Source organism: Coregonus lavaretus (genome assembly GCF_964263955.1).
Source record: "Coregonus lavaretus genome assembly, chromosome: 2".
NCBI lineage: Eukaryota > Metazoa > Chordata > Actinopteri > Salmoniformes > Salmonidae > Coregonus > Coregonus lavaretus.
Genome location: NC_139989.1, coordinates 12,354,587 through 12,371,209, shown reverse-complemented (window position 1 = coordinate 12,371,209; position 16,623 = coordinate 12,354,587). Strand labels below are relative to the sequence as shown.

General features: G+C 42.8%; 1 protein-coding gene, 1 long non-coding RNA gene and 1 pseudogene across 3 annotated transcripts in view; 1 reads left to right on the top strand and 2 right to left on the bottom strand.

Moving 5' to 3' along the window:
• Nucleotides 1-5,027: 5,027 nt before the first annotated feature.
• On the bottom strand, nt 5,028-5,858 carry LOC311144335 (low choriolytic enzyme-like; annotated as a pseudogene). Its single transcript has one exon. The product of its transcript is annotated as a low choriolytic enzyme-like (transcript).
• Nucleotides 5,859-6,955: 1,097 nt separating this feature from the next.
• On the bottom strand, nt 6,956-8,571 carry LOC311142784. The gene is made up of 2 exons (XR_014614384.1): nt 8,008-8,571; nt 6,956-7,638 (listed from the first exon to the last, which is right to left on the bottom strand). It is a non-coding gene; the product is annotated as an uncharacterized lncRNA (long non-coding RNA).
• Nucleotides 8,572-8,709: 138 nt separating this feature from the next.
• The window catches only part of LOC311147492 (uncharacterized protein), a 74,846-nt gene continuing 66,932 nt past the window's right edge, over nt 8,710-16,623 (top strand). The window contains exons 1-3 of the mRNA XM_084184231.1: nt 8,710-8,965; nt 9,424-9,516; nt 10,950-11,131. Coding sequence (XP_084040357.1) covers nt 9,455-9,516; nt 10,950-11,131 — 244 coding nt within the window. The 5' untranslated portion in view covers nt 8,710-8,965; nt 9,424-9,454. The remainder of the gene's footprint in view (nt 8,966-9,423; nt 9,517-10,949; nt 11,132-16,623) is intronic.

Here is a 16,623-nt window from a genome sequence, read left to right as displayed (position 1 = left end):
TGCAAACATACAGTACGACATGCTGACAACTATTTAAAGGTAACAATACAAATAATACTTTTTATCTTCGTATTTAGTCAGTTATTCTTTAGTCATTCCAATGGTGTTTATTCAATGTACATTTGAAGTGAAAAGCCTTGGTCTATAGTCTCTACAGTATGTATGCCCTCCGGTTTCTTACTGAACCCATTAACCTTATATCTAGAGATTTACTTCCACTATGTTTCTCCTGGCACATTTGGTCAATCACAAGCCTGTAGAATATAATATCAGTTTATAAATGTACTGTGGATATTTTGTTTGTTTTCATTCTTTCAAAGGATATCATTGAGGCTGTGAATACTTTGTGAGATGTTACAAGTCATTCTTTGCTGCTTTGCTGTCCATCGTCCTTGGTTGTGAATCTCTCGTCTTGATCTTTATCTTGTTCTAAGTCATGTGTGCACCTCTAATTTTGACATGTGAGGTCAAAGACTCTGACTCATAAAACGGAACTAAAAAGGTTGAGAAATAGAACAGAGGCTATATAGACTAAAGATACAAGATAATGTACATTCTCTTCCAACTGTTTCCTGCTGAGTGCTGGTTGATGTGAGTTTGCATACAGGCCTCTTTTACTGCGTTGTGTGACTGAATAGATTAAAGAGAGGAAGGGAAGAGGAAGTGGACAACCTCTCGCTGACCTTTCAGCTCCAGTTAAACCTTTTCAAGTCTGCCGCTGACCCGTGGACGACTGGCTTGCAAGTTCTGGTTGTTTCTGGAAATGTGGACTTTTACAGAAGTTAGACATTTTTGTTCAAAGGTTTCGGAGGACAATGTGTTAAGTAACACATTCTTTGAAGACAGTAACCAGGTTTCCATCCAACCTTTTTATGCGAGTACGTGTTTAATAAAACATTTTTTATGACAGGGCTGATGGAAACAGCAAATTTGTCGGTAATCTTTCCAAATGTTGACCCCAAAAAAATTCAGACCCCTTGACTTTTTACACATTTTGTTACGTTACAGCCTTATTCTACATTTTACATTTTAGTCATTTAGCAGACACTCTTATCCAGAGCGACTTACAGTTAGTGAGTGCATACAATTTTCAAAATTGATTAAATAAAAAAATATCCTCAGCAATCTGCACACAATACCCCATAATGACAAAGCGAAAACAGGTTTACACCCCCCCCCCCCCCCCCCCCCCCCCCCCCCCCCCGGAAATATCACATTTACTTAAGTATTCAGACCCTTTGCTATGAGACTCGAAATTGAGCTCAGGTGCATCTTGTTTCCATTGATCATCCTTGAGATGTTTCTACAATTTGATTGGAGTCCACCTGTGGTAGATTCAATTAATTGGACATGATTTGGAAAGGCACACACCTTTCACACAGTTGACAGTGCATCCATGAGGTCGAAGGAATTGTACGTAGAGCTCCGCGACAGGATTGTGTCGAGGCACAGATCTGGGGAAGGGTACCAAAAAATGTCTGCAGCATTGAAGGTCCCCAAGAACACAGTGGCTTCCATCATTCTTAAATGGAAGAAGTTTGGAACCACCAAGACTCTTCCTAGAGCTGGCCGCCTGGACAAACTGAGCAATCGGGGGAGATGGGCCTTGGGAGGTGACCAAGAACCCGATGGTCACTCTGACAGTGCTCTAGAGTTTCTCTGTGGAGATGGGAGAACCTTCCAGAAGGACAACCATCTCTGCAGCACTCCACCAATCAGGCCTTTATGGTAGAGTGGCCAGAAGAAAGCCACTCCTCAGTAAAAGGCACATGACAGCCCGCTTGGAGTTTGCCAAAAGGCACCTAAAGATTCTCTGGTCTGATGAAACCAAGATTCAACTCTTTGGCCTGAATTCCAAGCGTCACATCTGGAGGAAACCTGGCACCATCCCTTTGGTGAAGCATGGTGTTGGCAGCATTATGCTGTGGGGTTGTTTTTCCGCGGCAGGGACTGGGAGACTAGTCAGGATCGAGAGAAAGATGAACGGAGCAAAGAACAGAGAGATCCTTGATGAAAACCAGCTCCAGACCCTCAGGACCTCAGACTGGGGCGACGGTTCACCTTCCAACAGGACAATGACCCTAAGCACACAGCCAAGACAACGCAGGAGTGGCTTCGGGACAAGTCTCGAAAGATTACTTCATCCTATCCCAGGTATTCCTTAAAGAGGTGGGGTTTCAAATGTCTCCGGAAGGTGGTGAGTGACTCCGCTGTCCTGGCGTCGTGAGGGAGCTTGTTCCACCATTGGGGTGCCAGAGCAGCGAACAGTTTTGACTGGGCTGAGCGGGAACTATGCTTCCGCAGAGGAAGGGGAGCCAGCAGGCCAGAGGTGGATGAACGCAATGCCCTCGTTTGGGTGTAGGGACTGATCAGAGCCTGAAGGTACCGAGGTGCCGTTCCCCTCACTGCTCCATAGGCAAGCACCATGGTCTTGTAACGGATGCGAGCTTCAACTGGAAGCCAGTGGAGTGTGCGGAGGAGGGGGGTGACGTGAGAGAACTTGGGAAGGTTGAACACCAGACGGGCTGCGGCATTCTGGATGAGTTGTAGGGGTTTAATGGCACAGGCAGGGAGCCCAGCCAACAGCGAGTTGCATATTTTTTATAAATTAGCAAACATTTCTAAAAACATGTTTTTGCTTTGTCATTATGGGGTATTGTGAATAGATTGATGAGGGGGAAAAAAAACAATTTAATCATTTTTAGAATAACGCTGTAACCTAACAAAATGTGGAAAAGGTCAAGTGGTCTGAATACTTTCCGAAGGCACTGTAAATTATGATGAACCACAGGGTGGGGAAAGTGTACGGTGATGAGCTTGATTCTCCTTTCCAATAAAATCGAGGGTCTTATTCTGGTGACATGATGATCGTTGCTTGGCTGGCGTTTAACAAATAAAAATTATTTTGTTCATAATAATCTCATTATTACCTGGACTGTATCTGCGAGCTGTTGGGTAGAGAGTGAATGTGCCAAAACCATCAGTAGAGTTGAAAATGCGATGGAAACTGATTTAACTTGTATATTTCTTTCGGTGCATGAATTTGACCACAAAAGTACTTTTTCTGTGCACTACGTCATCACACACAGCATAGACTTTTATCCGCAACATTTGATGGAAACACATTTCTGGTGGGAACATTTGCATATTTTAGAATATTCACATGAAAATCTGTCGCCAATTGGATGGAAACCTAGTTAATGTCACCAATGTCTTCTGGCTTGCTGCGGTCAACTTTTCATTTAAGAAAATCGAAGAAATGCCTCTATGTTTGCCTCAAGTTTCTCAGGTTATGTTGTTGTTCTTTATAACTGCTCCCTAAATGAGTAAGTCAACATTAGCATAACAAATATAGGTCCTGTCCCATCACAATAATGCTATGTTGACTTACTCGTTCTGGAGAGAATGTCTACCTAGCTGCTGTCTGCGACTGGAGCAGCCTACTACTTTTAATTATCTAATATATTAAATCAATCAGTTACACTGGACAGTGATAGATGTCAGGCCCAAGGCTGCTGCATTCACTTATGTGAGTCCTATAGGGCAGTTTACACTAAAAGCGTTTTCCATCCCAAAAATGTATTTCATATAAATACATGTTTTGCAATGCAACAAAAATGTCATTCCGTGCACAACCCACCTGGACCCCTGTCCCGACCTAGAGTTTGGGAAATGCTATAGGGTGATACTAGATCAGCACGATGATGCAGAGGGAACTCTGCTGAAATAATATTCCCAGAATGGGATTACGCTATGGCCTTTCCCTAAAATCCTGAAATGACCCTACTGTGTGTGTGTGTGTGTGTGTGTGTGTGTGTGTGTGTGTGTGTGTGTGTGTGTGTGTCTATCACGTCACAGCATGCAGTGGTCTGCTGACATAATCTTCACCCCCTCCAAAACAGGATTACACAACTGTCGTTGTCCAATGGGTGCCATCGCATGGACCATTCTGCTTTCAGAGCAAAGAGCAAATGAGGTCAAAACCCACAATGCACTGAGCTCTGACTCACACTCTGTTTGGATTGGTGGAAGGGGGGAAAAGACAGAACTGGCAAATATACAGAATATATTACATAAAATAATAGTGAAACATAATGACACTTTTACAATCTCAGGTCAAAGTGTGTTAGAAACATATACGGATGTGATGGAACCTGCCAGGGTTGTTAAGGGTTTTCGAATATGGGTGTTAATTTCCGAAGTCCCTTGTGTGGGTCACTAGGAATGGCAGTTGCAATGCATTGCAATTGATGAGACAGTAAATGTTCATAAATGTTTATTAGAACAATGTTTTGTCACAACGAGTGTCTACATTCAGCTTGAAATCAATGGCAATGCAAATAGAGGGCTTAATCAATGAAGCCCTTCACCATTCAATACAGATGACAGCTGGCTTAAAATGGGGCAGCAGTATGAGATGGGTTAATGTCATGTATTGAACCATACACTGAGCACTCACCAGGTTGCGTGCAAAGGCATGTTTCTGCTACAACTGCTCAAGCTTACTGATGCTTGAGCCCAGACTAATCTTAAAGGGACTATGGTTAGGGATGTAATGGGATTTACTGTACATTGATTCTAAAGCCTGCTATAGCAGCGACTGACTGTGGCCTTTGGCTCCACCTGCCACAACATTGATGTATCACCCCTGACTGACAGATATTGTAGGTTATAAAGTAATCAGGCTAAAACACAGTAGATGGACCATCTGAACATCACTAAACATGTGATATCAATTGAGCCGTTCTGTTCTTAGTATGAAAACTGGTGTAATAATATGCGGATCTGCTCCTAAGTATATAAAAAAAATAATAATAATGTGATTAGTTCACTCAAGTTTATTTGCATCATACTGGCCACACCTTTTTGTCTCTATTGATTTCTATTCTGTTCTTCAAAGACTGAAAACGTTTTTTTAAATGTATTTTTTTGTATTTAATTTATTTAAAGGCCGGTTGACTGAACATCACCCTGTGTTAATTTCAACACAGAGTCACTGACTCAACCTCAATGTGGATCCTCCTCTTGGGTTCGTCCTGACTTCTCAAGGTCATCACCTGGCTGATGTCTGTTCAACACTACAGCCTGTTGTCTCTCTGGCTCATCTGGGAGGCCTTGCCGATCTCCACATTCTGGTTGGGGATGGGCACCATGGTTGGCTTGTTGTTCTTGGAGAAGGCGTACTTGTGGTACTGCATGATGGAGTTGTAGTTGTAGCCGGTTCCCTGGTTCAGAGTGGCAATCTTCCTGAAGTTGTGCTCCATGCCAGACTGGACATTCTCCAGGAGGACGCAGATGTGGTTGTCATGGTCGTTGCGGGTCTGCTCGTGGTTGAATCTCAGGGCGTGCAAGCAGCTCGTGCTGGGTGGTGCCATGATAGACACAGCCCGGAACGTGCCAGAGACACGTCTAGGCATTGGCGCGGCAACCAAAGTAGGAGTAGCACCCTTTGAGGGATGGACAGGTAGTCTCTGTGGTTGGTGCGCTTGACGAAGTTGATGCAGGAGAAGCCGGCAAAAGACTGCAGACCACGCTCGATGATGGACCTCTCTCGGGATGGAGTACCCATTGGCGATGGTGTAGGGCATGTAGACCTTGCTGTCGCTGGACTTGGGCCACATGCAGCCAAAAGGTGTGCAGGGGTCAGCGTCCCACTCAGCGTCGTTGTCGTAGGCGATGTCACCCACCACCATGGGCTCGCTGTGGATACGGACAACGTCCCTGTTGGCCTTCTCCAGCAGCAGCAGAGACAGAGAGCTCCTCTTCCTCGGCCCAGGCGGCCGCCACAAGCAGGGCCAGAAGGCCCAGAGTGAACTTTAAGGCAGACATGTCATCAAACAACCTTTAGGGGAGTGAGGTGAAGTTTGTTTAGTGGTCTAGACACTGCACCTTATATAGTGCAATCTACAGTGGAAAACTGTCCACGGCATGTGGCCCAAGTCCAGCGACAGCAAGGTGTCACGACTTCCTCCGAAGCTGCCTCCCCTCCTTGTTCGGGCAGGCTTCGGCGTTCATCGTCACCGGCCTTCTAGCCACTGCCGCTCCATATCTCATCATTCCATTTGTCTTGTCTTGTCAATTACACACACCTGGTTCATATTCCCCTCATTAGTATGTGTTTAAGTGTTCCCTCTGCCCCCTTGTCCTTGTGGGTGATTGTTCATTGTGAGGATTAGTAGCTCGGTTGAGCTCAGTATTTTGTATTGCCGGTGTATTTTCCCCATGTGCATGTTCGTTCCAGTGCGCCTGTTTTGCACACTGGACTGGTTATGCTGGATTACGGAATAAACTCTGTATACTGTGATTTACCCTCCTGCGCCTGACTCCTTCAAATCATGCATCACACAAGGTCTACGTGCCCTAAGCGAGATTTGGTTGCCCCCCCCCCCCCATTTTAGTGGCCCCACTCTTGATGGCAGCGAGAACATTTAGCAATTTTATAACACATTTCCTGCAATTCTACACATTTTGCCATGACTTATGCCATGTTAATGATATATGAGTGAGAGTGACTACCAAAATAAATGGGGGCCCCCTAGAGTTCAGGGCCCCTGGGCATGTGTCCTGCGTGCCCGGTCAGTATTTGGCCTTGATTACTACAACTTTAGATGGCTGGCTAGAGTAATTTACCAATCTAAAAATGGTTAGCTGACATGGCTGACAAAACAAGAGAAAAACTGCTGATGCACAACCAAATGTCAGAACTTGCACCTTGTGTATTCTACTTTTCTAATTCTCAACAGTAAGCGGAGACTCCGACTGAGTAAAAAATAAATAATCATTAAAATAAAAAATACCTTTTTTCTTTTTGGGGAGGGGGGGGGGGGGGGTCGGGGCCCTAAGCGACTGCTTATGTCGCTTATGCCTGGAGCCGGCCCTGCCAACATCTGGAAACCACCCTGAAGCCAATGTCTATCATGATTTAACTCACAGAAGACAAGCATTGCACTCCAAGTCCTTCCTGTTGCAGATCTTTATTTCATGAAGATGTTCCCACTCTCACCCCAGGGTGATATAATATGCAGGCATGTGAACTACAGTCAAGCACACCATTGTCTGGAGAGTAAGTGAGCTGGTATGGTTTAAATGGTTTGTACATTATCCTACATGCTCCCTCTTTGAGCCTACTTTCTCTCTCTCTCTCTCTCTCTCTCTCTCTCTCTCTCTCTCTCTCTCTCTCTCACTCTCTCCAACACAGCTCTATATCCTGTTGGATTCAACTCCTTCCATGTACCATGTCACCAGTGCACAGTCTCAAGTCCCATTTGCCACACATGAGCTCCCCCAGCACACAAGAGTAGAGTTCTTCATAAGGGACTATGGGAAGGAAGCAGGGAGCACTCTCCAGCCCAACTTAAATCACACAGACACATGGTGGTGGAACCCTCACAAAATGACTCCTTCATTCATTCATCCACTCTGTGGGTTTCCTTTCTCTTTTTAAAAATTCCATATGCAAGCCTTCCTAAGTGCATTCTACAAAGGATTTTTCTTTTTTCTGGGAAGTCAGATTCCATGTTTTATAAGTCAGTGTGATAACCTTTTGAGGATAAAGCTTAATCTGAAATCTGCTTTACAGATGTTTGTGTTCATCTACTTTGCAGTTGCTTCATTCATTAATGCCATGTGTGTTGTGAGCTAGAGAGAGAGAGAGAGAGTGAGAGAGAGAGAGAGAGAGAGAGAGAGAGAGAGAGAGAGAGAGAGTATGTTATTTACACCCTTTGCATAACATTTAGAACATTTGTGTGTTTGATTATTTTTTTTAAAGTCAAGAACAAGAAACATGGGAGCCAATTAAAATTGGTTTCAGATATTTTAATCACATCAAAGGCCTCAGTTTTCAGTCAGTTACATAAATGACTGACAAATGAGGTGAAAGCCAAGTTCTCATCAGTGAATATAAACTAGCAATTACATTATAATAAAAAACTATATAGATCCCATATGACAACCACATCAATTGAATTAAGCTAAAATGATTCGTCATGGACCAAATTAGTCTCTCACCGCTCCCTCCAACCCGTCTCTTTGTACAGTATATAGCCTTACATAAAGATTAACCTGTGAACACAAAAGGGCAATACATTTACTTAAAATGTACGTATAGACTACAGAAAATGTCATAGCATCTGGCAGCGACGTAATGCGATAAAATGTGATCGCTAACTGAACTCGACTGTTTGGAATTGTCCTACATTCGCTGCGTCAAAGACGTATAGGGCCTACAGCCTAGTCCCGGTTCAAACTATTTGGTCATTTTAAAACCATCATAATACCATACAGCACGCACTTATTTATGGGCTAGTAAACAAAAGAAGTCATTACTGTACAACATTAAAACTTCTGGTATCTCCTGTGAATGAAACAACCTAGAATAAATGCCAAACGCACCATTCAAACCAAGTTGAGGAGATAATATATCCAGCAATAGTTGACTGATTAAAGGTGGTTTTGCGAATCCAAAACGATTCCAGGTAAATGTCCAAGGATATTTCAGTGGCAATATATTTTTCCTAAATGCTTGCTCCAGATATCCTTTCCATTTCGGACAGCGCATCAGGCACTCGACAGTAAAAATCTCCCTGTTACATAGAGATTTGTAGTGTGGTGCTTCGCGTGAGATCCCTCCCCTTGTGCTGCTCATAATGTGTGTGTGTGTAAATGTGTGTGCGCGCGCGCAGTCTGTTTGTGAGGCAGTTGCGTGCGAAGAGCTCGACATGTAATTCAGAGGAATCTGCCACCTGAAACGCGAGGAAGTGAAGGCGACTCAATTCGGTATAAAGCATCAACCACATCTGCCTCGAGCTTTGTAAACATCAGTTCAGAGCTCTGGTAGACGTTTGCTGTATTTTCTCGAGGAATTATTATTGTTCACGAAGGAAGTGCCATCTATAATAGACCCATTCAATTTGAATGACCTATCTAACATTATACTGGAATTAAGTAATATTGACAGACCTTCTTGGTAAGTGTTTTGATTTGATGTTTTATCCCTTTTGTTCCAAGTAGCCTATTTTAAAATGCCATTCAACGTTTTATTCGGCTTCATAATGTATGTATTTGATTCGAATAATGTTAGTGAATGTTGGCAGCATGGCTTTGACTTGTCTATGCATTTGGCAGCTTTCATCATATTTAAGTTTCACCAGTGTAAACAAAATATTGACAGTCTTTATAACCGTTTAGGACATAATTATGCCTTTATTCCTATGAATTTTCTTATTATTATTTTAATGAGAATAGTCGGTCTCAACTCTCAACGTAGCCTAGTTAAAAAATGACTCGATCTTGATAGCATCACTAGACTTACATGAACTACTTTAACATAATTTACTTTATCGAGTTCATTAGCCTGTTCATTAAACTTTTTGTAGCCTATGTCATATGTGGGACGCTGAAAACTTTTCTCCATCTTCTCTGCAGCGCACCTGTTACCTTAACGGAGCGCAAGACGATGATACCACCGGGAGACTGCATGTATGCGGGCAGGAAAAGAAGGAAGCCCGTTCAAAAACAGTTAAGAATCACATGTTTCTCCGTAATATTCTAACATTGATATTTGACGCATGGTGACATTTGTTTTATGGATTTTATGTGTATTTTTCTCCTACTTCTGATGTTTGGAGAAACTTTTTTGATGTTGGGATAGCCTACATGACAGCCGAATAGTAAAATGTAGTTTATTATTTGTGTGATATTTTCGTTTTTCAGAAGCATGCAGATACATTAGCTACTGTGTTTCACCAAACACTGGACATTTTTTTTAACAAAATGAGTAAGATTTGCAAAAGTTTGGACAAATTTAAGATGTTATAGATTTGCTGTTGTCATATTTATGCGATTACATATCGAATATTCACATGGCCTTGGGTTGAATTATAAATAATAGGGATGATCAGTTTTGGATTAATTCTGTGAAGATTACTTTTGATATTCAGGTTCTTATTCTTATGAGCATATTATTAGTAATATCAGTGTCATTAGAAGTTTTTTTGTGACAGCAGGCAGGAGTCATTTGCAGATTATTGTGTTTGCTTGTGGTTCCAGACTAGTCAAGTCTCTTTTGAACAGAGAGGGAGTTCAGCTGACATGGCCTCTACCTTCTCTTCCCGTTGACCAGGACAGATGCAGGGAGGAGATAGAGGTTTCAGCCAGGGGACAGGGGCAGTAGTAGGGGCACCATGCAGTGGAGATCTGAGACAGGCACCACCGAGATGGTTTGGGGTGGTGATTTGAGTCACTGGACAGGCACAGGGGGTGCTTTAGGCCATCAACCCATCTGGACAGGTTCTCTTAAGGGTCGCACGCATCGCACCAAATGTGGATCTCCCGTTTGTCAACCGATCGTTTAGAGTGCTGTTGACGTCTGACTGATGTCATTTTCGCACGATTCTTCATGTAAAATCGGTTTGCACTCGGTCCGCTAGCACTCTTGGCAGGCAAACTTTATTGGTGTGTTCAAGCCCTTAGAGGTAGTATTGATTGGTGGCTGTTGATTGTCCGACACTGGCAATGCTGTTACCCTGTGTGTGTGTGTGTGTGTGTGTGTGTGTGTGTGTGTGTGTGTGTGTGTGTGTGTGTGTGTGTGTGTATGCGTGTATGCGTGCGTGTGTGTGTGTGTGTGTGTGTATGCAATTGCCGAATGAAAAATGTCTGTATATTGACCTCACATATTGCATGTTTCACTATATCAATGAGTCATCAAAAATGGCTTTAATAAAACTCTTCAAATAATATAAGTATATTTTAATGATTTACAAAATGATTCCCTGTTTATATTCTGTTGCTGTGTCAACGACCCCTACAACCGTAACTCTTGACCGTACTGCACCCAAAAGCATAGTACATCTCTCTGTTAACAGTTGAGCCTGACAGATATTTTAGAATCAAACCGCTACCAACCCGTCACAATAACAGACACAAAAATATGCCCGTTGTGTTTTCACCAGGAAACCAGCCACGGTGAGTGAGAAGTCCAACCCGTCCAAAAGGCATCGGGACCGCCTGAACGCGGAGCTGGACCGACTAGCCAGTATGCTGCCCTTCTCCCCAGACATAATCTCCAAGCTGGATAAACTGTCTGTGCTGCGCCTCAGTGTCAGCTACCTGCGGGTCAAGAGCTTCTTCACAAGTAAGAAGACACTTTTTCCTCCCCCAATGTCTTGTAGGGAGTAGAGACTCTCACTACAGAAACTACAGTACACTACACAACAAGACACAGCACATCACAGATCAGGTGAACTACACTACACTACACTACACTACACTGCAAGTGTATGTAGTCGACTGCAACATGTAGATCTCAGTCTGTGTGTATGACTGGAGATACATTCAGGAGTACATTCAGGATAACGCTTCTCTTTTTAGGGACAGACATGAAGTCAGTGAACTCAGTTCTTGGGCACAGTGTGACGAACTGAGAATATATCCTCAGTCTTTTCAGTAGCAGCCGGGAGCTTGTGTGATTGCCTAGACCTACAGTTTAAATATCCTGTTCAGGGTCTCACACTTGTTACACAAACTGTGTGATACACATGGTTAGTCAACATATCCTCAGGCATAGTTTAAGAACATTCTGATTGTAAGAAAAATTCTAAGTAAATTGTCATTTAGCACACAAGTGCATTTGAACAGGTTATTTGATTTGCAATATTTGACATCTTAGTTGGATTGACGAGGGGCAATCAATGACATTTATATATGAATTCTTCTAGCTTCTCTCCACTACTTCTTCAACAATCAACATGACTCTCCACTATCTTATACTGTAACGTTGTACAAACGTTCTTCGGTCTTATCATAACTTTTCTCCCTTTTTCTTGTTTTGCCTCCCCTTTTCTGTCTTTCTCTCAGTCTATCTCCTGAGCTGTCTTCCATCCAGGTCATGGCTATTTTCATCAGGGTTGGGGTCAATTCGAATTGAGGGCAGTCAATTCAAGAAGTAAACTGAAATTCCAATTCAATAATTGAAAAATGGCATCTATTTTCAATGACTTCCCAACAAACTGAAAAGTAGAAGCAATTTCTTTCAAATCTTTTATTTTTTTTGTCACTTCATGAATTGACCGCCTTCAATTCGAATTGATGCCAATCCTGATATTTATGCTCTGGACTTAATTTCAATGCTCTACACTAATTTACACTGAGTTACTGTGTGTCCCGCCAGTAGAGTATCAACCAACAATCTGGAATACTTTAAAGTGGTGAAAGATGTTTTCCTCTCTGACAGATGACCTGATAATGTTCTTTCTCTCTTTTAAGTCGTTACTTTCCCCTCAAGTCTCTTGTGTATTCAAACAATAGCGAAAACAGGCGGGTGCGTTCCAGCAACATCTATCATCAGTGCGTTTTGAGTGTCTGGCTCTTTTCGCTCTCTCTATTCCCTCGTTACACGTGAGAGAGAGAAAGAGAGAGAGAGAAATAGAGAGAGAGAGATTGAGAGAGCTCAAATGAAACACGAGAGAGAGAAAGCTCAAATGAAACATGAGAAAGAGAGCGAGAAAGAGAGAGAGAGAGATCTCAAACCAAAAACATGTTAAATCCCAATGCTTTTTTGCCTTTATTATGAACAGGGATTACACCTGCTAAGGTGTGAGTGGGGCACAGGGCAATGAACATAAATTGCCTCATTCAAGGCAATTCCTTTGAGGATGCTACAGCAATCACAATCACGTCAGTGCCTTTTGGGCTATAGAATGGATTGGGGTGAACAGGTGTACTGTAGTCAAGTAGAGAACGATTTGGCTGGAATGACCAATTAGCATGGAAAAGGCAGGAGCAGGACTGATGTACTCTGCTGTCCTTTGCTCTATGACACTGAAACAGGGGGGTCAAAGTTCACATGCCCTGATGCACTTACCTGACCTCTCAACTCTTTGCGTGGTGGCACCTTTCGGGCACCCTTTAACCCCATTAACCTTACCTAGAGGGCAGCTTATCCATCACGCAGATCACAGGTGCTAAGGCTGTTAAAAGTGCCAGTGTGAGATGAGGACATGGTGGATTGAATGGATTTGATCATAGAGGGAAAGAGGGACCAGATCTCATCAAAGCAATGTACAGTAGCATAGCCTGAGTCCTGGAAATGTGGTGGGCATAGTGAAGAACTAATCATACAAAGGAATAGTTATCCTAATTTAGCCTGTTCTTATCTGTAATATATAATAAATGCCATTTAGCAAACACTTATATCCAAAGCCACGTACAGTCATGCATGCATACATTTTACATATGTGTAGTCCCAGGAATCAAACCCACTATCCTGGCGTTGCAAGCGCCATGCACTACTAACTGAGCTACAGAGGACAGTAGTGACAGTGGTCATAGTGAACAGATTAGATGTGCTTTGATGCTTAGGTCTATTTAATGAGATCAATTACAGCTAGGCATTAAGCATTTGTCCTCCTCGGATCTCGATCATTCTCTGAATTGAATCTAGTCAGCTCTCATTTGTTACATGACTTCCTCGTAAAGACAGCAGGAATAGAACCACACATAAAAGTGACACCTTGTGTCTGCGCTCTCCTATTATATCTAGTGTTTTTTTATAGGCCCCAGTCAGAATGTAACGGTGCCGTCTTCCTTCCCACCACTAGGGGGACTAGTGGTCTCAGAGGCAGGATCAGGAGGGAGATGAGGATGGGAGGTGTACAGATGGGAGGATGACTGGAAAAGACAGAAACAATAACGACATATCTGGGCCCGTATCCACAAAGCATCTCAGAGGAGTGCTGATCTAGAATCAGGTCCCACCTGTCCATATAATCTTAACAATTGTTATCTGAAAGGCCCTAGATCAGCACTCCTACTCTCGGACACTTTATGGATACGGGCCCTGGTGTCTGGTTTTGGCTGGATCAGGAGACAGTGGCTGATAGCGGTTATTCTCGTACCAGGGGCGGACTGGCCATTTGGCATTTTTGGCAAATGCCAGATGGGCTGGTCCATTTTTAACCTAGTTGGCTTGTCTTACTTGGGTTTTTTACTCAAAATGGTAATGTTCTGGCTAATAATGGGGCCTTGAGGAAGAAAATGGGCCGGTGTGGGGGCCTCATGGAAGAAAATGGGCTGGTGTGTTAGAAATGCCAGGGCCGATTTCTGGTCCCAGTCCGCCCCTGTCTTGTACCATTGGGTGGAGTAGAACAGAGTGTACAGTAGTAAAGAGTGTAGTGTGTACAGTTGCGTGCAGGAATTGGAAAATGTTATAAAATGTTGAGGGTTTGTATCAAGCCTATAAGACCTATTGGCATTATGTGAGTGTAGAATACATACGTGATACTTATATATACAGGTACAGTATATTTAAGCAATAAGGCACGAGGGGGTGTGGTATATGGCCAATATACCACGGCTAAGGGCTGTTCTTTAGCACGACACAATGCGGAGTGCCTGGATGCAGCCCTTAGCCGTGGTATATTGGCCATATACCACAAAACCCTGAGGTGCCTTATTGCTATTATAAACTGGTTACCAACGTAATTAGAGCAGTAAAAATACATGTTTTGTCATACCCATGGTATACGGTCTGATATACCACAGCTGTCAGCCAATCAAGCATTCAGGGTTCAAACAACCCAGTTTATAATGTTTAATATTCAAAAACCTATTGGTTACTGTTTAATTTCTATGTTAAGAGGTCATGATAGCTAACCACTGTGTAGTACAGTACTCATTTAAGTCGATGCAAATTGTTTCCAGTGCTCTTGAGGACTGTGATGAGCATGGGTGTCTGGTATTTGAACTTTGAATGTGTGTGTCGACTTGATCCATCTATCATGTTCAGCTCTCAGGCCCTCTCCAAGGATTCTGCCTCTAAGGTAGCTGCATGGTTGGAGGCAGTAAAGTTGACTACATTAGATAAAGATAAAATATGGATTGACTGAGTTGGCATACAATAGAATCCTTTTAGATTCCGATTGTATATCCTCACTGAAGGAAGTTGAACAGTATCCAATCCTGTCTCCCCGATGGGTTTGTGAGTGGTCAATCATTTGTGTGCCTCGATATAATGCAAAAGCTTTAGGTTACACTGAAGCCAGCGCTAAACCTTGCAACGCTCAACGTAGCTCCTTTCTCTGTGTTTTCTGCTACACAAATCATAAAAGCCTAAATGTTGCCTTGGCTGCCCCTATGTATGATTAGGTTAGCATAAAGTCTTATTAGCCTTGATTACACATATTACTCACGTCTCTAACCTAGTGGCTTCCAATGTTTTACTTTCTGACCCTGCTAAAGCCATTTGACCTGCCTGTGACCAAATAAATAAAAATAAAAAGATGTTAAGCCTTAGCCCAAGAATCACTGAATATGACCCATTATTTGAGAACCACAGCTCTAGCCTCCCTCCCCTCTGTGAGCGTGTGTGTGTTTATTTGATAATTTGTTAATTTGGGTCCCCATAAGCTTTTGCAGAAGCAGCAGCTACTCTTCCTGGGGTCCACAAAAAACACAAAACATGACAAGTTACAAAACACTAATACATTGATAGACAAGGACAGTCACACACATTTTTAATATAACCATATACAAGCAACACAACAAAAATATGATATAAACAATACAATTAAAACATACTGCATATATGTGTGTGTTAGAGTGTGTCTGTGTGTGCGTATGTTTGTGTGTGTGTACATGTGTGTTTACCCTAATCTACAGCCACCCAATGTTTGCAATGTTTTAATTAAACCAGATTACAGTAGCGTATGAATCTGCCTGGGTTTTAGACACCAGATTGCTGTGTCTGTGACAGGACCTGTCGTTGGGTCTCTGTTTGTTGTCAGAGTAGTGAGCTGTAATCCCCCCCATGTTTTATGGTGGGTCACAGCCCTGGGATTTCGGTGTAATTAGTCAGCTCTGGGTTTACACTGGAGATTAAGGAACCATCCTCTTTTGTCTTCCTGTCTCCATTTATTCCTCCATTTATTCTATATTCCACTAAGCTACTCGCAGTATATCCCACATAACAGGGTTGAGTCTCCAATCACACAGGAATGTGCTTACTGCTGTATGTTAGGAAGGGTAATTGAAGGGTAAACCCAAATAATTTGTAGGACATACACTGTTTCTGTAAAGATAACAATAGATGCATATCCCTGGGTTTCTAACATGAACTAACAGGTTTGCCAAAACATTCAGCGTAATCATTTTCCAGCATGTTTGCTAAGTAGTATGTTCTAGGTGGTGCTAGCTGCACCAATGTTGTGGGTTCACATGTACAGTCAATATACTATATAATGACTGTGCAATAAGGTGCTCTTGATAAGAGCGTCTGCTGTATGACTGTAATGCAACATAACGTAGCAGGAGGGACCAATAAAAATCCCCAAATAACTCAATAACACTCAGCAGCAACTTCACCAGTGAATCCCCATTGTTCCTGGTCCTGTGCTATACACTATCACGCTGCCTCTCAGATGTGATTCTTTTTCCGTTATCAGATATTTGCTGGTAATGGCGTCCAGAAGTGGAAGTCAATAGGGCCTGTGATGAGGATCAGATGGGTTGAGCTCAGCCCTCCGCCTTCAGCCCTGAGTCCTGACCCAGTAATAAAGGCCAGGCCCATCTGCTCTCCTTTCTCTCTTCTCCTCTATCAGTCCTGGGAATCTAATCCCTGCTAACACACTA